The sequence below is a fragment of the Harpia harpyja genome, chromosome 6 (genome assembly GCF_026419915.1).
Source record: "Harpia harpyja isolate bHarHar1 chromosome 6, bHarHar1 primary haplotype, whole genome shotgun sequence".
In the NCBI taxonomy this organism is placed as follows: domain Eukaryota; kingdom Metazoa; phylum Chordata; class Aves; order Accipitriformes; family Accipitridae; genus Harpia; species Harpia harpyja.
In genome coordinates this window covers 44,806,659-44,828,162 of record NC_068945.1, presented here as the reverse complement: position 1 = coordinate 44,828,162, position 21,504 = coordinate 44,806,659, and the positions used below count along the sequence as shown (strand labels likewise).

Below are 21,504 nucleotides of genomic sequence, written 5' to 3'. Positions count from 1 at the left end.
AAAGAAATTCTCCTCAGCTCTATGTGAAACATATTTGCAGGCACCTCTGAGCTGCATGGATGTGAAGAGAAGATTTTCAGGAAAAGGTATTGTTTAGGTACTGACACATTAAACTGTATTCAAATGTACTGTTGGCATGTTGTAATCCTGATCTGTAAAAAAACCCATATGACGAATGTAAGTTTTAGCTTCATGAATCATGAGTCCTCATAGTCTACAGGGGATAAAAAAGTCAAACTCCTCTGCTCCTGCCGGGTAATGGAGTGAGCACAGATTGGACTGAGTTTGGTGAGGAGGCACATATTTATGGAAGTAGCTGCTTGTGCATAAATCCAACTTTAAACAAGACAGAGGAATATGTTTTACAAAGCAGGCTTCATCCCTGCAATATGGTCAATTTATAGAGCCAATAGTTTGCTAGTCAAGAGTTTAGAGTGGAAGGACTACCAGATGTCTGAAAGACAGAACTACTGCCTCACTACCTAGCTCTAGACTCTGGGCTGGATTTTATGCCCCTCAGCATCTCAGAGGGCAGCAGCATCAGGCAGGCTGTGTGATGGGGTTTGGGGACATGGGAATTCTACACCTCTGAAGATCTGAGCTTCACTGATAAAGGCCCAGGGTAAAATATCCTTTGAAGCCTATTTCTGGTTACAGCAGCTTGGCTGTCTCACTTGTGCAAAGCTCAGAATGCCGCTTGTTGGACTGAATGCTTTCTTGTTGTTAATGACATGGCCTTTTATAACTTTTTGATATCACTGTTTCATTTGTAGGGCTTTCCCTAAGGGAATGTCTCATACCTAGGTGTGCAGGAATTTTCCCCTTAAAGAAGTAGATATTGGAAATATTTTAATTTTTCTTTTGGTGTGGCTCTCGATAGTCATGAGCTATCACCAATTTGAACTCACTACAACAGTGAAGAAATGATCACTCTGCTGAGTGAAGATAGTGTAGGAAAAGGCAGCGAGGTTTCTGATATTTTCTGAACTATTCTGGAAAGCAGCTGTTCTCCTGTCCATGTGCAAACCTTTCGCTGTTTCACACAGTGTGCTCCATGCTACTTGTTAAGACTGACTGTACTCTGCCATAAAGCACAGTCCAGTCCAGTAACCACCCGATTAACTAGACAAATTAGGCTGAACTCTTTTGGCACATTAATTGCAGTGTAGTATTATAAGTGTAAAAAAACCCCCACCCTATGTATGAGGCTGAGATTGTTGGACGCCATCAATTCATTCACAAAATACCTCATACAGTTGCTGTGTGGCTGCCAGCAAAAGGCTGCAGGAATCCTGAGGACAGTCACTATTCACTCCCCTTGAGGATGATCAGGGTTTTATGTTGGCTCAGCTACCCCCTAACTAAGAGGATCTGAAGTGCCAAGGGAAACATTCTTTGTGGAGGAGAGGCTGGCATGAACTAAGTGGAACCAGTCTTAATTCCAAGGACAGTTCATCCATCCCTCAACAGCTTAGCACAAAACATTGCCCTGTGCTCAAGAATTAATGCACAGTCACATCTGAGTTCAGCATTTGGGGAGTGAAATAGCCATTTGAAGTCCTGTTGCAGTGCCTCACCCATAAAAACAGTGTAATGCTTGACTATTCTGTATATCTTCTGCAAATACTGTGAAGAGATGTTAGGTCTAACTACAAATGGGGAGGCATAATGCTTCCACTCTTGTCTGAAAAAAAAGAGATTTATTTTCTTACTGTTTCCCTATATCAGGAAGGGCCAAGCTGCAAGCCTGCTTTTCTTGTCAATCCAAAGCAGAATTTTAAAAGTACAAAAATAAATGACTGTAACAAGACAAGGGCTACCTGTTTCTCCCGGAACTCTTCTCAAATTTGGCAAGATGTTTTCCTGTTTCCACCTGGTCTCAGACTCTAAAACTGCCTTGGACCTACCCACTAAGTCAACCAGTTACCATCTTCCTTACTGGAGTAATTGATAATACAAGGCAGATGACTTTCTCTAAAAGAAGCAAAAGAAATCTATTGCAGGCATACGTACAAAAATGGAGAAGAGACAGGACAATCCCTTCTCCATTTATACTGCATTCAGTCATGCAATAGATTAACAATCCTTTCTTCAAACAACAAACTACCCTACTATAAGAGACAACCACGAAAGAATTTGCAAATCTAAAGCAAATGATTTAAAGTGTTGTTTTGCAATTTGCAGATAACTGTCTTACAGTACACTACAAAGGTAGTGCACAAAAAAAATTGCAGTATTATTAAACTATATCCATATACTTTTCTGTGCAACTGAAGAATGAGCAGAATACTGGAAATAAAAGTAGCTAAAGTACATTCAAAAATTATATTTGTCTGACATGGGGAGAAGAGTACTGCAGTATGTAAGACAGGTGCATTAGATGGTTCTTAGTTTATTGCGGAGAGACCATGTCAGGCTAAGAATAATTCTCCACTGAGTTGTATTACAGATTGTAACTCTAACAATCCATAGTTTTTATCATGGCATAATCTGACAACTCAAGCTATGAAAATATGCCATCAAAATACTTTCTGAGCTACAGTAGAGTTCAATAGCAAACAAAAGGAAAATATGTAGTCCTGACTCAATGGCAAACACATCAGGGCAGTTCAAACACTCAAGCCTGTTATTCCACTTCTGTGCTTACACATTGTGCTTTGGATGAATATTCAGATTACTCTGGTATGCTCTCCACACGTGGGTACTTTCTGCATAGCAAGCCTCAGTGAAACCAAAAGCATCTGGTAATCCAATATGGTATGCTCTACTTGTATGCAAGCTAAAAACATTCACATCCCTAGTTGCTCCCAAATGCTGGAATTTTTACTTTCTACATATTTAATATACAAGGTAGGCTACCACAGTCAAAGCTGCTAGATATGTTTCTCACTTGCACAAGAAAGCATTGTGGGACTGAGACCTAACCTTCTCTGGAATGGAAGTACTTGGTACCTAGTTAAAGCACATAGCTGTCACAGATCTGCCAAAGCTCAGCTCATCCATCTGTGTAGGTGCTTCCTTACCTGCTGGAGAAGGAAGCTATCATCTGACAGAAAAGCCAGATTGAGAGATATTAGAGACAGGCTACTGACAGTGCACTGGGATGAAGAACCAGGTGAAAACTGGAAAGAGATGATGTGCATGTGGGGATGAGGAGGGTCATGCACTTGAGACATGTTGGGATCAGACTGGGGTAAAGAAGCTCATGGGGAGGGCAACTCCATAGTTAAGGAAGCTATTGTCCATTTGCTCCATCTGTCATAGGCATTGCAAAAGTTGCAATGATGCCCCTGTCCTGGTAGCAGGGTTAGGGGCTGAGCATGAGAGGCAGCAGTGCGCCATGCATGGATCAAAGAAAATAAATCAAAATATTACCAGATTTTCACATGTGCATCCCACTGCTTCATGTGATGAGGAAGAGGGCACTCAGCTCTCCACGCCTCGGCGGAAAGGGAAGAATAGCTCCACCCTGCTCTGTGCCAAGGAAGAAGATTCTGCCTGACACAATTGCCTTTGGATAACCCTCACTGCTACGTGATCCAAGTTATTCTAACTGATAACTCTTGGGATTATATCCAGGAAAGAACTTCGTATCCCCGTTCTGTGCACCCTGAGTCAAAGTCATGTGAAAAAGCAGCATGCAGTCATGAAGTGGAAGGATGTATCATGTGCAAGTGAGTCAAATCAAAGTTGAAAAGAGTGCACGTCACAGCTTTTGAGTACCTAACTGTGCACTGCTTGTGTGCATATATGCCCGCCCTGGTCTGATATTCACAAGATTCTTCAAGATCTTCCACTGTTTATTATAAAGTTATTTTATTTAAGCTTCAGATAACATAAAGAAAAATAGCAGTTTAAATATGTGAAGTAAATACCTCCGTCACTCACAGAGCAGAGTGGCAAAAGAAGGGAAACAAACGCATGAGGCAATGCAGAACACACTGGGGACAGGAAAAACTCCTCGTGCCTGGATACAGAGATCTAAGATGAAAAACCAACAGAGTCAATTGACTCAAAACCACCAGGATTCAAAAATTCTATTACAAAAACTTTTACTAAAACTCCAATTATTTTTTCAGGGCGGGGGGGAGGACGTTTAGGCCTGAAACTCTGTTATTTTACTGTGAGAAACTCAGGGGAACATTGGTTACACTTTTCAGACCCCCAACTTTGTTGCTGAAAAGCAGAGCAGGAGTGCTTGTGATCGCTGGTTCTGTGATAAAAAGCTCATCTACAGATGTGCCCACCAGAGCCCAGAGGAACTGCAGCAGGTGGGGGAACACAAAGAGCACCCTGCTCCGGCTGCTCCCAGGGACATTGCAGGAGAGGGATCTGCCCACAGAACATTATTCTCTCTTATGCACGTGCACACGCACACACGAAGGAGCACAGAGGCGTGATGCTGGGTGGGGGAACCTCAGTAACCCTGTCAGAGAGACACAAGCCCCTGCCCTGGTCCCTCCCAAGCTGTCCCAGGGGAGACTCAGCCCCAGTGCCCATCACGATGAGTGATCGGGAGCCCCAAAGCATCTTGTGCACCTGGGGAGGGGGAGAAGTGCATTGTCTAAGGGTTTGGGATCCATTACGAGGTGCATGGTAAGACCATTTCCCAATTGCTTATTACGGGCTAGTTTAGTGGAGGAAAAGGAGGTATCAAGGTGATTTGAAGAGGAACAAGCATGGGAAATAGAGGAATAATGGGATGAAAATGGCTTTCCACCTCTAAGCAGCAGGCTGATTGCTACTCTTGGCTGGCCATGGCCTGTATCTGGTCAGGGCAGTCTGTCCTGTCTTCTCACTAAACTCCATTGCCAACTCTTTCCTGGCAGCAGGACTCTCTGGCGTGTGCGTGTGCGCGTGTGTGTGTCTGGGGCTCTAAGTGCAGCCCCTGGAGTGGGACCAGGGCTCGGAGGTCTGTGTGTCCATGATGGCAGCAGCTGGAGCAGGTGTACAAGTGCATGTGTGAGTGCTGGCAAGTGGATGAAGCCGTGGGTGCTATCTGTGTTTGTGTGAGTGCTGAGTGTGTTGACCTGTGTGGCCGTCTGTGTGTGTGTATATACCTGGTGTATAGGCGTCTGTGTGCCAGCTGGGAGCACATGCTCAGCTTCGCAGCCGGTTGGACGCAGGGGCATGGATCTGCATCAGCCTCACCTCTGTCAGGCTGCCGGATTTGGCAATCTGTAACTTGGACGAGTATGTTCAATAGGAGCTACAACAAACCCAAGACGTACTCCGGCATCTTCCCCACTAGACTATTACCAAGCCTGCTGATCCTGCTACTCTTACAAGGAAGAGTCTGGGTGTTTAGAGAAGCGCATGCAACAGATGGAAAGAGCTGGAGGCTGGAAAGAAGATTCAATGGGTGATTCAATGGGAAAGTAGCACCTGGGGAGGAGGAGTTCTGCCCAAGGAAACCAAACTGCCAGCTTGAGTATACTTTGCATCCTGCCCTTCACCCCAACCTTTCTACCACTCCCACTCTGCAACAGGACATGAGGAACCTGAGCTGAGAAGCCCTTTGAATTATGGCACTAATGAGAATTCATCATCAACTTTCAAGGGCAGAAATTGTGCCAGGGCTGCGAAAAGAGCCTCTTCCCTTCTATGGATATAGAGGAGCCTCAGGATAAACAGCTAAGGAGTAGATGGGTCTTAATGTCCTGTCTCATTCTAATTACAATGAATTAGGATAACAATTACAATGTTAAAAGTATGGTGTTTGATCATCTATGCAAGAAACAAAGACACATATTTTAAAGTCCAAACGGCAGCCCTTGATCACTGCATTTACAGCACTCGAGCATCCTATGCCAACCCTAATTAATGTGTCAGATTCCTTAATACCCAAGAGGCAGGAAACAATCAGAATACTGAAAAAGAGAAGCTTGGGAATAGAGGCAATGGCTAAACTAAACAGTGTCAGGACACAGGCTCAACCGCTGGCCTGCAGTCATCTGCTGTGTTTGTTTTCTTCTCCCTGGGTGGCCATGCAATGCCCCAGGAGACAGCTCAAGCCAGTGGCAGTTCCTAAAACTCAGTGAAGAGCAGGCTACCCTCAGCCAGGGGAAGAGTTTAGATACATGGACATGAGCCATACTGCATCACTTGTCCTCAGGACTAGCAAACTGACCCATTTTATTTATGAGTTGGACAAAACCACAGAAGACAGTGACGCAACAATTAAGTCATGGCTAATGTAAGGGAGATTTCCAACTATACCCCACAGATACTGTTTTCTATGCAGCAACCTGCGCTGCCTTTCAACTCTACTCACCTGGCATGCCATTGGCTACTGAAAATCAGTGATATGGACATCATCATGACTACCATGTACAGCTTCCATGGACCATGGACTCTAAAGTAGACATTAAAAATACCTCTCCAAACATTTTAAAGAAATGTAGGGTCAGACCTCTCACTTTTGAAGGTCAACAGACACCCCCACATTGTTAGATTTGCAAAAAATGTGTACTGTAACGTCTGGGATGTAAATCAGATGTGTCATGGAGCTGGGTAGATGTCCTGGTTTCAGCTGGGATAGAGTTAACTGTCTTCCTAGTAGCTGGTACAGTGCTGTGTTTTGAGTTCAGTATGCAAAGAATGTTGATAACACTCATGTTTTCAGTTGTTGCTCAGTAGTGTTTAGACCAAAGTCAAATATTTTTCAGCTTCTCATGCCCAGCCAGCGAGAAAAGCTGGAGGGGCACAAGAAGTTGGCACAGGACACAGCCAGGGCACCTGACCCAAACTGGCCAATGGTGTATTCCATACCATGTGACGTCCCATCCAGTATAGGAATGGGGAGTGGGGGCGGGGAATTGCCGCTCGGGGACTGGCTGGGTGTCGGTCGGCGGGTGGTGAGCAATTGCACTGGCATCATTTGTACATTCTAATCCTTTCATTATTAGTGTTGTCATTTTATTAGTGTTATCATTATCATTATTAGTTTCTTCTTTTCTGTTCTATTAAACCGTTCTTATCTCAACCCACGGGTTTTGCTTCTTTTCCCTATTTTCTCTCCCATCCCACTGGGTGGGGGGGAGTGAGTGAGCGGCTGTGTGGTGTTTAGTTGCTGGCTGGGGTTAAACCATGACAGTAGAGAAGAAAAAACCTGCTGCTTTCTCCTACCTCACACATCATCCTGTCAAGAAGAGGGCAACCTAACTAGTCTACAGTTACGTTCTGTGCTAGTACTTTTTTGAATACTTCTTTCTTTCTATTCTTAGAGATTTCTCCAAAGGTCCTCTAACCTTTTTTCTAAAGCCACAGCACTTCATTCCAAGTGAAAATGGGGTTAACATGTGCCAAACTCTATGTATTTAAAGTCCTTGTCTTCAGCCTACTCTTTACAGAAAATTACCTCAATTATTTTTTATTGAAGACTGACTTCCAGACAGGCTCCAGTGATACTTAGCCTCACTGTGGTTGTGGAAACTGGAGTGAAGGCTTTTCTTTTTTTTGAGAGTTGCTGAAGCCAGACGGAAAAAAAATATTTAAATGCCTAATTCCCATTTAAACAGACAAATACTTCTTAATTTGGTCCAAAATAGCTAGGTCTTGTTTTTATTTTGTTTATCAGCCTGTTTAACAAAGTACTTCAGTATGCTGATAGGTTTTCTATTTTCTCTCTTGTAAAAAACCATAAATAATGAATTGTAGCAAACAGTGGTTTTCTTCCAAATAAAGAAAAAATGGTTTTCTCTTCTTTTACACTAAAAGTCCTTTTTCAAATAACTGATCAACTGAGCTGTATTCTGTCAGATCTAAAATAACTGTGGTTCTGTCAGATTCATCTTGCATTTACACAATGCAGAAGAAAAGTATATTCTATGTACATACACACTTATAGTAGTTGCTATAAATTAAAAATGAAACTCCTTTTTATAGCTAAATATTTATTTTGGAAAGCATTACCACAAATGTCAGAAACAAAGTCATTACAACAATGAGCTTGCTATAGAAACAATTTCTTCCTTGAATAATTTGTTTCAAACTTTCCAAAATGCATATCACTCAGCTCTTCTGTCCTTCCCTCTATCAAAGTCTGAATATATTTTACTTATGTGAGGCACCATTGAGGAAATATGTTAAGACTATATTTTTGTAATCTTGCTACCAGTTACAAGTTAATCAAATCCTATTCCTTTGTTACTTTTTAATCCAAATCCCTTCCATATTTTGCCCTTCTGTTGTCAAAAATGGACATTGTTTTGTAAGTAAACGCATCTGCCAAAAATGATACAGATTAATTATATGTGGGTTTTTCTCTTTCTAATCAAAGAGTAGGTGTCACTTTTAGTAATACTTTTCTGTATGAAATATTTTTTTTCAGAAATCTGAAAGCTCTCATGGCCAACTTGAAACTGAGGGATAGTTAGTTTTGATTCCTGAGTATGTCAGAGAAGCTTCCTTTCTCTTCAACATCTGTGCAAACTAGAATTACCTCCAAATGGACAACTTCAGGGGCCGCATAAAAGAATATTCAATATTACACTGAAAAATCAACTTTGAGGGAGTATAATGAACATCAAAAGGGTAGAATAATCATTCCCCTCATGAAGGAAAGGTTCCCATCTGATGTAAAATAAGCCAGTGTAAAAACAATATGGTGCGTGACATTTTCAGAAACATGTTCTAACCCATGGGTGGCTACTGCACTTTTGATGTCTGGGGCATTTTTGGGATGCAGCATTCAAAAGAGCTGTCAGCTGAAAGCGGATGCAGCTGGAGAAAGTTGGAATCTGAACCTAGGAATGGAGTGGGCTGGCTGCAAATTACAATGAAGGCACACACAGTGTATAAGCTTTTTGCTATCTGAACCAACAAAAGTCATGGTAGCTAAAGTAAAAAAAAAAAACAAACCTGGTTTGGTTTTGGTGGTATATAATGCCTCTACCTAAAATGGGAGCACAATGATGAAAGACACCACACTTCTCACAGCTGACCAGGGCTCAGAGGCAGTGAGTCTATCAAAAAGGGGCACAGCTTCCAGCAGCCAAAACACTGGGCAACACTCATGCAACAATCCCTTAGAGAGAGCGCTCTGGCAGGACTGCTACAGGCTTCTGGCTAGACTTACTGTCATTCTCCTAGCACCTATATTAGTAGACAATCATCTGACATTTAGGAACAGACATATATATTTATAAACCAGAGTCTCTGCTTGAACCCTACCAGAGCCAGGATTCATTTTTTAAAGGGAAGCATTTTAAAAATACTTGAATAAAAAACTATCTGCTGCTACTTTCTTATTCCATAGGCTACAGTTACAAAATATTGCCTCAAACTCTTTTACAGGATTTGCATGTTACCAGCATATTATAAAGCTTGTATACTTACACCTTAATCCCTTGTATTTATTTAATTTCAGTGGACTTGCACATTGTTGCTTTCCTTTGGCCAATGTGTGTATCTGCCTGGACACTGGTGTTTTTCAGAGTCTATTAACATGACATAATTTATTCCAGCAAAATTTTAATTTTAGCTCACTGTGTAATCAGTGTGTAATATTTTAATTATTGTAAGATCTAAGTCAGCCCAATAAATACTACTCTCTACTGGCCTGTATGTTCTGTTTATATGACTAAAAAGAACATTCAGAGAAAGGTATGTTTGGTAACTTTATGACTAAATGCTATATTTTGGTTTTAACTTGACAAAGTTCAATGTCCTTATCTTCTGTTATGAACAAATAAAGAATTTCCCTTTCTCAAGGAAAAGAGTGCGTTTGAAACAGAGGTTTTAGTACAATTCTATAGAGGGTTTATTTTAGTGATACAAAAAATAGTTTGTGTGCTCTTCTGCTAGAAAACATGAATATGTTCTGCTAATAATTAGGAAGGAGAATATATATTGTTCAGAAAAATATACTATGCATTTAGATTTTCTAGCAAGAAACCACAGCATCACATTAGAGAGCAGCATTTATTTGGCTATGTCAGAAACTGATTTGTTTTGTACTGAAACTGATGATGTCTGTGGCATGAGATTGGGCATCCACTTTCAACTAGTTGGCAAATAGCCAGGCTTAATTGCTAAAAGCAAAATTAAAAAGTGATCAAGACCTTGTATGTTTCTGGTATACATTTTTTTTCCTAAAACTATATGAACTTTCATTTCAAGGAAGCAGAACAAACTTAACAAACATTAAGTATGCTTGTAACTCAGTATGCTCCGAGGATCACATTTCTACCTATTTAGTTTGTTTAGAAAGCTCCTTGCTTAACAACATGCAAAAAGAATGCTTCTGAAATTTTACTTGTCAAAACTTTGCCATAAGTTTTGACAAGTAAGTTTTACTTGTCAAAACTTTGCCGAGGACTCACATGGCACATATTTTGCATTAGGAAACCAACCAGTTTTGTATACCATGAGCTATAAATTTGTACCAACAGTTAACCAAAATGATTTTTGGAAGAGAAGTTACATCTGCTAGATTTGAAGATATACATGTATTTTTATGGTAACCCACAAAATACTTCTGTGACTAGCCTCACCATTATTATTTTGCACCATATTTTAAATGACTTACTTATGATAGAATGATCTTGTGCTTTTGCTGGCATGCTAGGATCTCCAGTCCTGCTTATTTAACCTTACCTCCACAGGGTTGTTTACACTTTCAGAACCTGATTTCAATTTACTTTAATTTTCTCAGAGACTTTTGTATTTATAAAAGCTGAGCATCTAGTGACCTCTCTATTCCTGACATTTCCTTTACTCTCCACTATGAAAAAGAACAAAAACCCCAGTGTCCCGTTTCTGTTCCAAAAAAACTAAACTGCTTCCTTCAGTGGGTTGGTCCTTGTAATTGAAAATGGCAACCAGATGTTTACAGAACACACCAGCAATTTTCCTTGAGGCCTTTAGTCTTTATAACTGTTTGCTAAAGTTAGTTGGATTTCATGGAAACTTGTCTGAGGCTGTAACAAACAGCAAGTAGGGTCTCCTCCTAACTGCACTCTGAACAATTAAAAATAAAAAAAATGAAATAAAAGTAAAGTTAGAACTAATGCTATCTACTCCTGTTAATGTATTTCAAACTCCATAGAAAACCACTCAGTAGGGGAGGAGATTTGGTTCTCAAACTACTGATTTTTACATGCCATCCCATGAAAACCAGCCCTATTTCAGAGTATGTTATTTGCTTTCTACCTTCTCAAACTTCAGTTGGCTATACTCTAAGCACCACTGATTTTGTCCTCCTTTCCCTTTTCCCCACTCCTGTCAGCAATATATTCTCACAGATTTGGGTTTTTTGAGAATATTTTGCATTTTAAGAAGATGCTGTAAACTACACATTGCTTGTTCCTCAGAGCCCTGAGTCACCACAGCTGATTCATACCTGAAATCTCTCTATCTGCTTTAGAAATCACTGTTTTCCCTCTTCAGTTTCTTGTCTGCCTCATTCTCTCAAGGCTAGTCATAGACTTCAAGAGGTCTGTGAGTCCATCTTGTTACCCCACAAGGGGACACACTACACCCAATAAAATCTCTTTACCTAATATTTCAAGACCTCTAAGATTGAATGCTCCACAGCTCCAGAGGATCCATTTGATAAATTCACTAGCCTTACCCCCAAAACAGCTTTCCTAATATCTAACATAACTTTTTCATTGTTGTAGTACTTCATATCCTATTTACTATAGGCATGAAGAATTGTTCTTTTTTCCTTGGCAGCAGACTTTTTGAATATTTTATGTTAACAAGTACCTCTGTTCCCCCAGTCATACCAGTCTTCACAGTCATTGAAGAAAGAGCATCACTCTGTCCTCCTGTCTCTACTACCTACTCTTTCTCACTACTTCTGCTGATATAGTACATCTTGGAAAATGAAAAGCAAATGTCTGACAGTCACCAGACATGGCCCTGGGGGTCTCCGAATCCCACGGCGGTGGTTTATTCTCTAGACTAATTAGCAGCCCTGAGGAAACTATTACTGGCTGCACTTATGAAGTAGCACTTCTGCAAGTTCCTACCTTGCTGCTGGCCAGATGTCAGCAATTAAGCTGATTCTTTTGCTGATTTAGCCTCTGGTCAAAAGTATGAATAGTGAGGAGTACCAGAGGTGATACAATATGCTAAAGGAATAACATAAAGATATACAGCAAGGAGCATGCATTTCATCCTAGTTCTGACAGTGACTCATATGGTTTTTATCCTAGTTTCTCCATCTCTAACTCTGGTGTGGCAACATTTCTGTGCCTCCTAGTCCTACTGTGAATAGAAGTGAACAGACACAGGCATTTTTTTCCCATGGAAAATGTAGATTTTCTTTAAAGAGCAGATTTTCCAAAGGATACCCCAAAAAACCCAAAAATGAAAAATTGACAAAGACTGACTTGGAAAATTGCTTTTGGGGAGAATCAAAGCAGAATTTTCTTTCATCTGTCCCCAACTGCTTCTTCAGTCATGCACCATCCAGAGAGAGACAGAAACCTGCAGCTAGCTTCACTCCACATCTGCTGAACACCTGTGACTGCTCCTGCAGGCTTATGCTTCCTGACATTCCCCAAGCAGCAGCTTTTACAGGGAGCAACCACTGGGTACAAGGAAGCAACAGCGCTCCACAGAGAGCCAAGGAGGGAGGCAGCTGAGGCCGTATCTGCCATAACAATACAACAATTCTCAAATCAGCATTTTACAGCAAAATGAGTTATGTCTGAATATATTCAGGTTCTTTAACAATGAGGGGTTATTCACTCCTTGTAGTAATACGTAAGTAATGCCATGAGATGCCACCTTAAATGCCAGACAGATCTCTTGCCACCAGTACATAAAGAAAAAGGCCAAGATTCGCTCGGATTTGCTCCCATGGGTCTGTTGCCTCACTCATCCCTTCCTGTTCTTGGAGCAGCTCCACCCAAGCACCGCTCCCACATCTGCAAAAAGCCAGATCATCCTCATAGTTAGTTGCTGGAACCAGGGCTTAATTTACAGAGCCAAGTACTTAAACACAGCGTGCTCTTAAAATGGCAGAAAACAGAACAGAATTCAGTGCATATTGATAAAGTCAGCAAAGAGGAAATAACTTCAGATCTAATATTCTTTGCAATATATGTAGATTTAAGGATATATATAGTATATGATCTCCACTTAACAATCTCAGGTGAGAAATAGGACATGAAGGTGGTATTGATTCCAGTGGAAATAAATATCAAGACTTATTGACCCAAGAGATAAATATCAACCAAAGCTAAGTTGGGTTCAATACTTGTCTTATGGAACAATAAATCACAAAAAAAACCCCAAGTCAATATATGTACTGTAACGATCTTTCTAATGGCATGGCTAAAATTTCATCTTCAGTGGATGTCACTCAAACTGCAAACAGAAGCCATAGTAAAGTTTAAATACTTAACTGTAGTATTCTAAAAATAGGAAATGATCCTGTAAAATCAATACTATGAAAATGGTTTATGATTCTTTTTTTAAAGTCACCCATTGCGATTGCACAAACTTCCACCAAATTATTAAAATTAACATTCTAAGGCAGCAGGGAGCATATAATGTTACACTGCACTCAGTTTGCCAGCGGCCTGAATAGATGTGCTTTTTTCCATGGCCAAACTGACTGGCTATCATTAAGGTTATGCAGAATCTTTTCCACTCCAAAAGCTAGCAGTAACAGCAGAATTTTGCATGTTATTGCAGAATGAATTAGAACTGGCTGGTTAGATTTGTAGCATACAACTGCACATGTTTTTCAGAGCCTGCAGTTTTCTGAGATTTGTGTAACTATTAGTAAAGGTAAAGAATTGAGAAATTAAGGAATTGCCTATAAAAGGCGGGTCACCATTGACTAATGAGACAGGCATATTGAGCAAAGGACAGAAAAACTGATGGCTCCAGAAAGAAAGATATAAGCAGTTTATCTTAGAAGATGTCATCTGGGGAAAGTATGGAATTCAGGAAAGGTTCAGGCAGCAGACAGTAACTAGGGAATGTTATTTCTGGAGGGCAGAAAAGCGTTTTAATGCAACACATTTCTGAGATAAAACTTTCCTCTTAAAGTTGTGAAAATGTTGGCAGGGCATTACAGAGCCATAGGGAACCACAGATCCTGTTAATCTTTGCCATGGCCCCAGAGATGAGAGCTTCTCAGACTGGAAGGACACAGAAGAAGGCAGAAGACTCTGGAAAATATTTGGCAAGTTCTTCTCCAGCATTTGCCGCTCTGGGAGGACCTAAGGGTGCTCTGAAGCCAGGCGGCTCATCCCACTCATCCCTGATAGAGCAGCACAGCTCTGTGCTGGGCCGAGGGAAGGAAGGTCTGCGGCCTGTGCAGCTCAGCACAGAAAACCTCCCAGGAGAAAGCCTGTATGTGTGGGGCCTTCTCACTCCTCCTTCTGACCCTTTTATTATTTTCCGTGAAGCTGTGTGACACCGGTTTCAAACCTGCTCCCAGGCTGCAGCAAAGGCAGAACGTGTCCCAGAGGCTATGTCTCTATGAGCAGATTCTCACTGTGATGGGTTAACCCTGGCTGGACACCAGGTGCCCACCAGAGCCGTTCTATCACTCCCCCTCCTTCTCAGCTGGACAGGGAAGAGAAAATATAACAAAGAGCTTGTGGGTCGAGATAAGGATAGGAGAGATCACTCACCAATTACCGTCACGGGCAAAACAGACTCAGCTTGGGGAAAATTAACTTGATTTATTACAAATCAACCGGAGTAGGGTAATGAGAAATAAAACCAAATCTCAGAACACCTTCCCTCCACTCCTCCCTTCTTCCCAGGCACAACTTCACTCCTGGATTCTCTACCAACCCCCCAGCAGCACAGGGGGACGGGGATGGGGTTTACGGTCAGTTCATCACACGTTATTTTCTGCCGCTTCATTCTCCTCAGCGGGAGGACTCATCACACTCTTCCCCTGCTCCAGCGTGGGGTCCTACCCACGGGAGACAGTCCTCCACGAACTTCTCCAGCGTGGGTCCTTCCCACGGGCTGCAGTTCCTCACGAACTGCTCCAGCATAGGTCCTTTCCATGGTGTGCAGTCCTTCAGGAGCACACTGCTCCAGCGTGGGTCCCCCATGGGGTCACAAGTCCTGCCAGAAAACCTGCTCCAGCGTGGGGTCCTCTCTCCACGGGGCCACAGGTCCTGCCAGGAGCCTGCTCCAGCACGGGGTTCCCATGGGGTCACAGCCTCCTTCGGGAACCCACCTGCTCCGGCGTGGGGTCCTCCACGGCCTGCAGGTGGATACCTGCTCCACCGTGGACCTCCATGGGCTGCAGGGGGACAGCCTGCCTCACCATGGTCTTCCCCATGGGCTGCAGGGGAATCTCTGCTCCGGTGCCTGGAGCATCTCCTCCCCCTCCTTCTTCACTGACCTTGGTGTCCGCAGGGTTGTTTCTCTTACATGTTCTCACTCCTCTCTCCGGCTGCCGAATACTGCCGTCCCAACTTTTTTTTCCTTCTTAAAAATGTTGTCACAGAGGCGTTACCACTATCGCTGATTGGCTCGGCCTTGGCCGGCGGCGGGTCCGTCAGAGCCGGCTGGTATGGGCTCTCTCGAACACAGGGGAAGCTTCCAGCAGCTTCTTACAGAAGCCACCCCTGTAACCCCCCCCGCTACCAAAACCTTGCCACACAAAACCAATACACTCACTTTTAAAAAAAGGAGGAGGAAGGAAGGAACAACACACCAAGCACACCTTCTTCTGCCTAGCTGGCAAACAAAACAAGTGTACCATTTATAGATGTGCTGGCCAATACAACCTGATATCTTTCTCATCAGGTGTTATCCAACTCCATTTGCACTGCTTGCTTCATGATGGACTTACCACAGATACTGGAGATATTGACCATGCTAAAACAGATCTATCCCAGCAGCAGCTGCATGCCCAAGGTGGCAATCCCAGCTCTCCGCAAAACTTGACTATCCTGTCATCTGCTACTAACACAGTACCACCTCTCTATCTCCATCCCAGAAGCAGACTAAGAGATGTGTTAAACCTTACAGAAAAACTGGATCATTTAGGGCTGCTGCAAAAGGAAGACTCAAAGAGCTTAGAGCAGGCATAGATATCATCAGTCCATGGGCTTTTCCCTCCATGTGGGTTTAATTGCTAAGGAATGGTGAAAGCACAGCTACTTTTTGTTCAACCAAAGCTGCTTGAGAATTTACTGACAGAGCTATTTTTCAGTGAAAAATTAGGGGTTTGAATAATTTATATTTTACTGCAGAAAGCATCTGTACAGATTTTTCATAGGAAACCCATAAACCGCAGTCTCTTTGCCTGAAAAAAAAAGGTATCCTTTTCCTTTTTAGCCAACCATTTCCCAGTTACCAAAACTCAAAATGTTTTGGTTGGTCTGTAAGAAGTGAAAAATTTCCACGGAAGAAAACTATTCTCCTGATGTTTCTCCCTGACAGCAATGAACTCGACACAGTGCTGCAGCCCAGGTGTGGAGGATCTCCCTGGAAGATCAGTGTGCAGAGCTGTCACATTTCGGTTTCAAACAGGAGCAGAACTGGTCCCAAAATGAATAGCGGGCCAGCACAAAAAAGTTAGGAATGTTTTGCAGTGAATTTTTTTCCATATATGACTTCAGCTAGACTCTTGGCTCTCAGCCATTCTAAACAAAAAATCCTTTCAAAATTAGAGTGAACTTTGAAAGATACAAGAGTAAGACAGACTCCTCAAAAATAAAAGCACTGGATAGAGCTGCTAAATAATACCAAGTAAGAAGGAATTACTCTTTTTATAGATTTTCCACAACATTCATGAGCTATGTTTCTCAGTCCATTATCTGTATCTTTTTAATAGAGGCTTCAAGGAATGTATTTTTTAATAATTTATAACACTCCTATTAGGAAAATATTATGATAAAACATAGCTCAAAATATCCTTCTCCAAAATAAGGAGTACTATCCCATCCAGAACAGTAAACCCCATCATCTACTGGCAAAGAAAAATAACTTTGAGCATAACTTGTTTAGTTCTAAGAAAAGATTATTGATTTGGCATGCAGACATGCTCTTTTACTTACTTCTTGTTTTTAAAACAAAACTTGAAAGCTAGGCACTTACATAACACAGGGACTAGTTGAAGGCAGACTTATGTTGCCATGAAATGGGATTAGTAGAGTCTTACACTTTACCTTAAATTGGCAAGCATTTGACTTTTTAACATACTCCAACATCTGCTGGAAGCTGGAGCATGTTCCTGGAAAATACCTAAAACCTTTTTATTTTTTTTTTTTTTCATTACTGGAAAAATACTGCAGGAAGTACTGGTGCTAGCCTGTAAAATGTAAATATCCACAGTTAAGTTGATTTCTGCAGAGGCAGTGTTTGGAGGGTAAAAACTTGCACTGGAGAACCTGAACCTGAGTTGATCACTGTAGCAAAATCTACTGCTGTGATTTGTTCTAAGTCATAACTGAATTTCGCCTCTCCACTTCTTTGGCCATTTGAAACAAAAGTATTTCACAGAGATGGTGCACATCGTCCCCAGACATGCTATTTTTTCTCTGCGGCACATCTGACATGAGAAAAACCTGTGGACACACTGTATCTTGTCACTCCACGATGGAAAGTACTCAAGGCAAGGAGTGGCTGAAAGGTGCATCTGAAACCAGATTAAAATAAAAGAGCGAGGTGAAGACAATTTACTATTTCTCAGTACAGCCTTCCAAGATAACTGCATGTACCTTATTTTCAAGAAAATTTCTTAAAGAAACTTGAAATTTTGAGCAGCCTCATCCATGTGAAATACTTACGTTTTTCATCTATGAAACTACTCTGATTGGTTAAAGCACAAAGCAAAACTGAGCTCTCTGGTAACCCCAGGAATGTATTGCAAGCCTGAATGATGCAAGCAGCACTCCCCTTAGCATGAGAAATAACCAACCACACTGTTTTTCTCCTGACAGAATGGTGGCCTGTGCATTTTTTTCAAAGCCTTCCAGTTCCAAAATTGACTTCCAACAAAAGACCAAACTGAGATCACAGTTTCAGTTCATACCTCTAAGGTATCCAAGGGCACTTAAACATGGTCAGCATATATATAACTGGTGCCCAAAGGTCCTCTATCAGGCACAGTATAACTCCACACCATAAAGCTACAGTCCCTTGTGCAAGAGACCAAGCTTCTTCAGTAGCCTGCTTTAACTGTGGATCAAATTTCAACAGGAACTAAGAACCAGCAGTAATTTACCCCAGCATCTGCAGCAAGTGCGAAATACACTTCCTCTGTATCGTGTTCTTTAACAAGCTTAGTGTGTACATTACAGAACAATCAAAACATTACCAGAGGAAAAAGCGTACCTTCATGCATACAGCTTTTTCCTAAGAGAGAAAATGAGAAAGACCCAAATGTAGCAGGTATTTGTTTTGCTATGAAATGCTCTACTGAAAATCACTCCACAATTATATTGATGGAGTTGGTATGAGAAGTCATCAGGAACGAAACTGATCTGATTTGGTTGTCAAGACTATGATGAATCACTCTGCTGCATTTTTTAACAGAAGGAAGCATCTAATGGAAGAATCATCTAATTGTGGAAAATTAGCTGCATAACTGGGAAGGGCTAGAATTTGGCTTGTATCCTTACTCGCATCTAGAGTTTATAAGCTTTACCTCTGTGGAAGAATGATGGATCAATAGCTAACATTTAGTAATTAATGAATTAACTAAGTCCAATTATTCTTACTGTGATAAGGGCCCTCAAGCCTGGGATCTTCCATCAGCCTCCTGTTTTCAAGGACCGTGACTGTATATCCATGTTTTGCCAGGATTCTCTGACAGAGTTGACGGTCGGTTTCACGGTGGGCAGGAGGTGCGTACAGAACTGCTCTTCTCGTACGGCTTCCAAAGTACTGGAGAATGGAGTCATTGATCTACAGGAAACACAATGAAAATACAATGGTTGTAAGATAGGACATTCCTCAGCAGTATAATATATAGCTGCTATTTTTCACAAAAAGAAACTAGCAACTTACTGTGACAATCTGGGAAATATTTCTGGTATAATTAAGAATTCTCTATATCAGGGACTTCTGACTACAAATTCCATTTTGTCTGCCTCCCTGTTTTTTCTACCTTCATTTTGGACTGATATTGCAAGGGTTCAAAAGCTCAGGGCAGAAATGGAGGATCTTTAAACCATGGTCTTCCCTTCACGGAAACACCTTTGGCTGAAATTTGGGCTGCTCTGGTGAGCTGGTAACAGTATTTGCCAGCTGACTCTGACTGTGGCCTCAGGCTGATCTGTCAGTCACCTAGCAGAGAAGACTTGGTGGTTCCCATGTAAACTGTTCCAAGGAACATGGGTCCTACACAGATGGTAAGTGCAGGGGTCTGAGTTCTGTTATGCAGCGTGACTAAGAAAAGTAAGAAGAGTTCTGAGGTAAAAGCATGCAGAGGAATCCTAAACAGCACTGCAGATGCTGTGCTTCCAGAAAATTAAATGTAACCTTGTCAGTACCTTATTGCCTTATTAGTCCAACATGATACAGCCCAGAGGAGGACTGGCAGAGACACTTGTATATAGGAGCAAGTGGAAAGGTGTATGATGTCTCCAATGAATCCCAGGGAACTCTTGGGTTGCCTACCATGCACTGTCTTCCCACATAGCGCCTAGGGACAATAGCATCTAGAGAAAACCCTTCCTCTGCATAATAGCCTGGGATATGAGCTCATTGCAAGAAAAAATGGAAAAGAGCCACCCCAAACACACAGAGAGAGTGTGAGCTTGACATTAAGATCTGAAAAGAGCAAATTACTGGGCCACTGTCATCGGGTCTTTGGGAGAGGGGGATATCTTATGTCTTACATAAGTGTGGTGTGTTGACCCTGGCTGGATGCCAGGTGCCCATCAAGCTGCTCTATCAATCCCCTCCTCAGTTGGACAGGGGAGAGAAAATACAACAAAAGACTTGTGTGTCGAGATAAGGACAGGGACAGATCACTCACCAATTACTGTCACCGGCAAAACAGCCTCGACTTGGAGAAATTCATTTAATTCATTACCAATCAAATCAGAGTAGGATAATGAGAAATAAAAAGTAAATGTTAAAACACCTTCCCCCCCACCCCTCCCTCCTTCCCGGGCTCAACTCCACTCCCTATTTTCTCTACCTCCTCCCAGCCAGCAGCGCAGGGGGACAGGGAATGGGGTTGGGGTCAGTTCATCACACGTTGTCTCTGTTGCTCCTTCCTCCTCAGGGGGAGGACTCCTCACTTGTCCCCTGCTCCAGCGTCAGGTCCCTCTCATGGGAGATATGAAATTCTCCAACGTGAATCCTTCCTATGGGCTACAGTTCTTCACGAACTGCTCCAGTGTGAGTCCTTTCCACAGGCTGCAGTCCTTCAGGATCAGACTGCTCCACCGTGGGTCCCCCAAGGGTCCACAGGTCCTGCCAGGAGCCTGCTCCAGCATGGGCTTCCCACAGGGTCACAGCCTCCTTCAGGCACATCCACCTGCTCCAGCGTGGCATCCTCCATGGGCTGCAGGTGGATATCTGCTCCAGCGTTAATCTCCATGGGCCACAAGGGGACAGCCTGCCTCACCATGGTCTTCCCCACGGGCTGCAGGGGAATCTCTGCTCTGGCGCCTGGAGCACCTCCTTCCCCTCCTTCTTCACTGACCTGGGGGTCTGCAGGGCTGTTGCTCTCTCATATTCTCACTCGTCTCTCCTGGCTGCTGCTGGTGTTGTGCAGGGGTGTTGTCGTGGTTTAACCCCAGCCAGCAACTAAACGCCACGCAGCCGCTCACTCACTCCCCCCCACCCAGTGGTGTCGTGGTTTAATAGAACAGAAAAGAAGAAACTAATAATGATAATGATAACACCAATAAAATGACAACAGAAATAATGAAAGGATTGGAATGTACAAATGATGCACAGTGCAATTGCTCACCACCCGCCGACCGACACCCAGCCAGTCCCCGAGCGGCGAATCCCTGCCCCCCCACTTCCCCGTTCCTATACTGGATGGGACGTCCCATGGTATGGAATACCCCGTTGGCCAGTTTGGGTCAGGTGCCCTGGCTGTGTCCTGTGCCAACTTCTTGTGCCCCTCCAGCTTTCTCACTGGCTGGGCATGAGAAGCTGAAAAATCCTTGACATTAGTCTAAAAAAAGGTGTTTTTTTCCCCTTCTCAAATACACTATCCCAGAGGCGCTACCACTGTCACTGATTGGCTCAGCTTTGGCCAGCAGCGGGTCCATCTTGGAGCCGGCTGGCATTGGCTCTGTCGGACATAGGGGAATCTTCTAGGAGCTTTTCACAGAAGCCACCCCTGTAGCCCCTCCACCACCAAAACCTTGCCACAGAAAACCCAATACAGCATAAAAATAGGATGCTCCGCGTGGGAAAGAGGTCACTAATATCTGGAATCGTCTAACTGTTCTTTTGCAATTAAAATACCATTAACAGACAAGATTTTCTTTTGGTGAAAAGTATTTGTCTTTAGGATGAAACATACCAGCATTTAAGGGATTAAATTCATTACATGAAATTAGTTCTTGGCAAGTTCATGAATTTCAACCTAGC

General features: G+C 42.6%; 1 protein-coding gene across 5 annotated transcripts in view; it reads right to left on the bottom strand.

The window, feature by feature from the left end:
• The window catches only part of LOC128143520 (inhibitor of growth protein 3), a 193,841-nt gene that overhangs the window by 130,374 nt on the left and 41,963 nt on the right, over positions 1–21,504 (bottom strand). For all 5 annotated transcript variants that reach the window (XM_052790827.1, XM_052790825.1, XM_052790828.1 and 2 more), the window contains one exon: positions 18,663–18,849. In XM_052790827.1, coding sequence (XP_052646787.1) covers positions 18,663–18,849 — 187 coding nt within the window. The remainder of the gene's footprint in view (positions 1–18,662; positions 18,850–21,504) is intronic.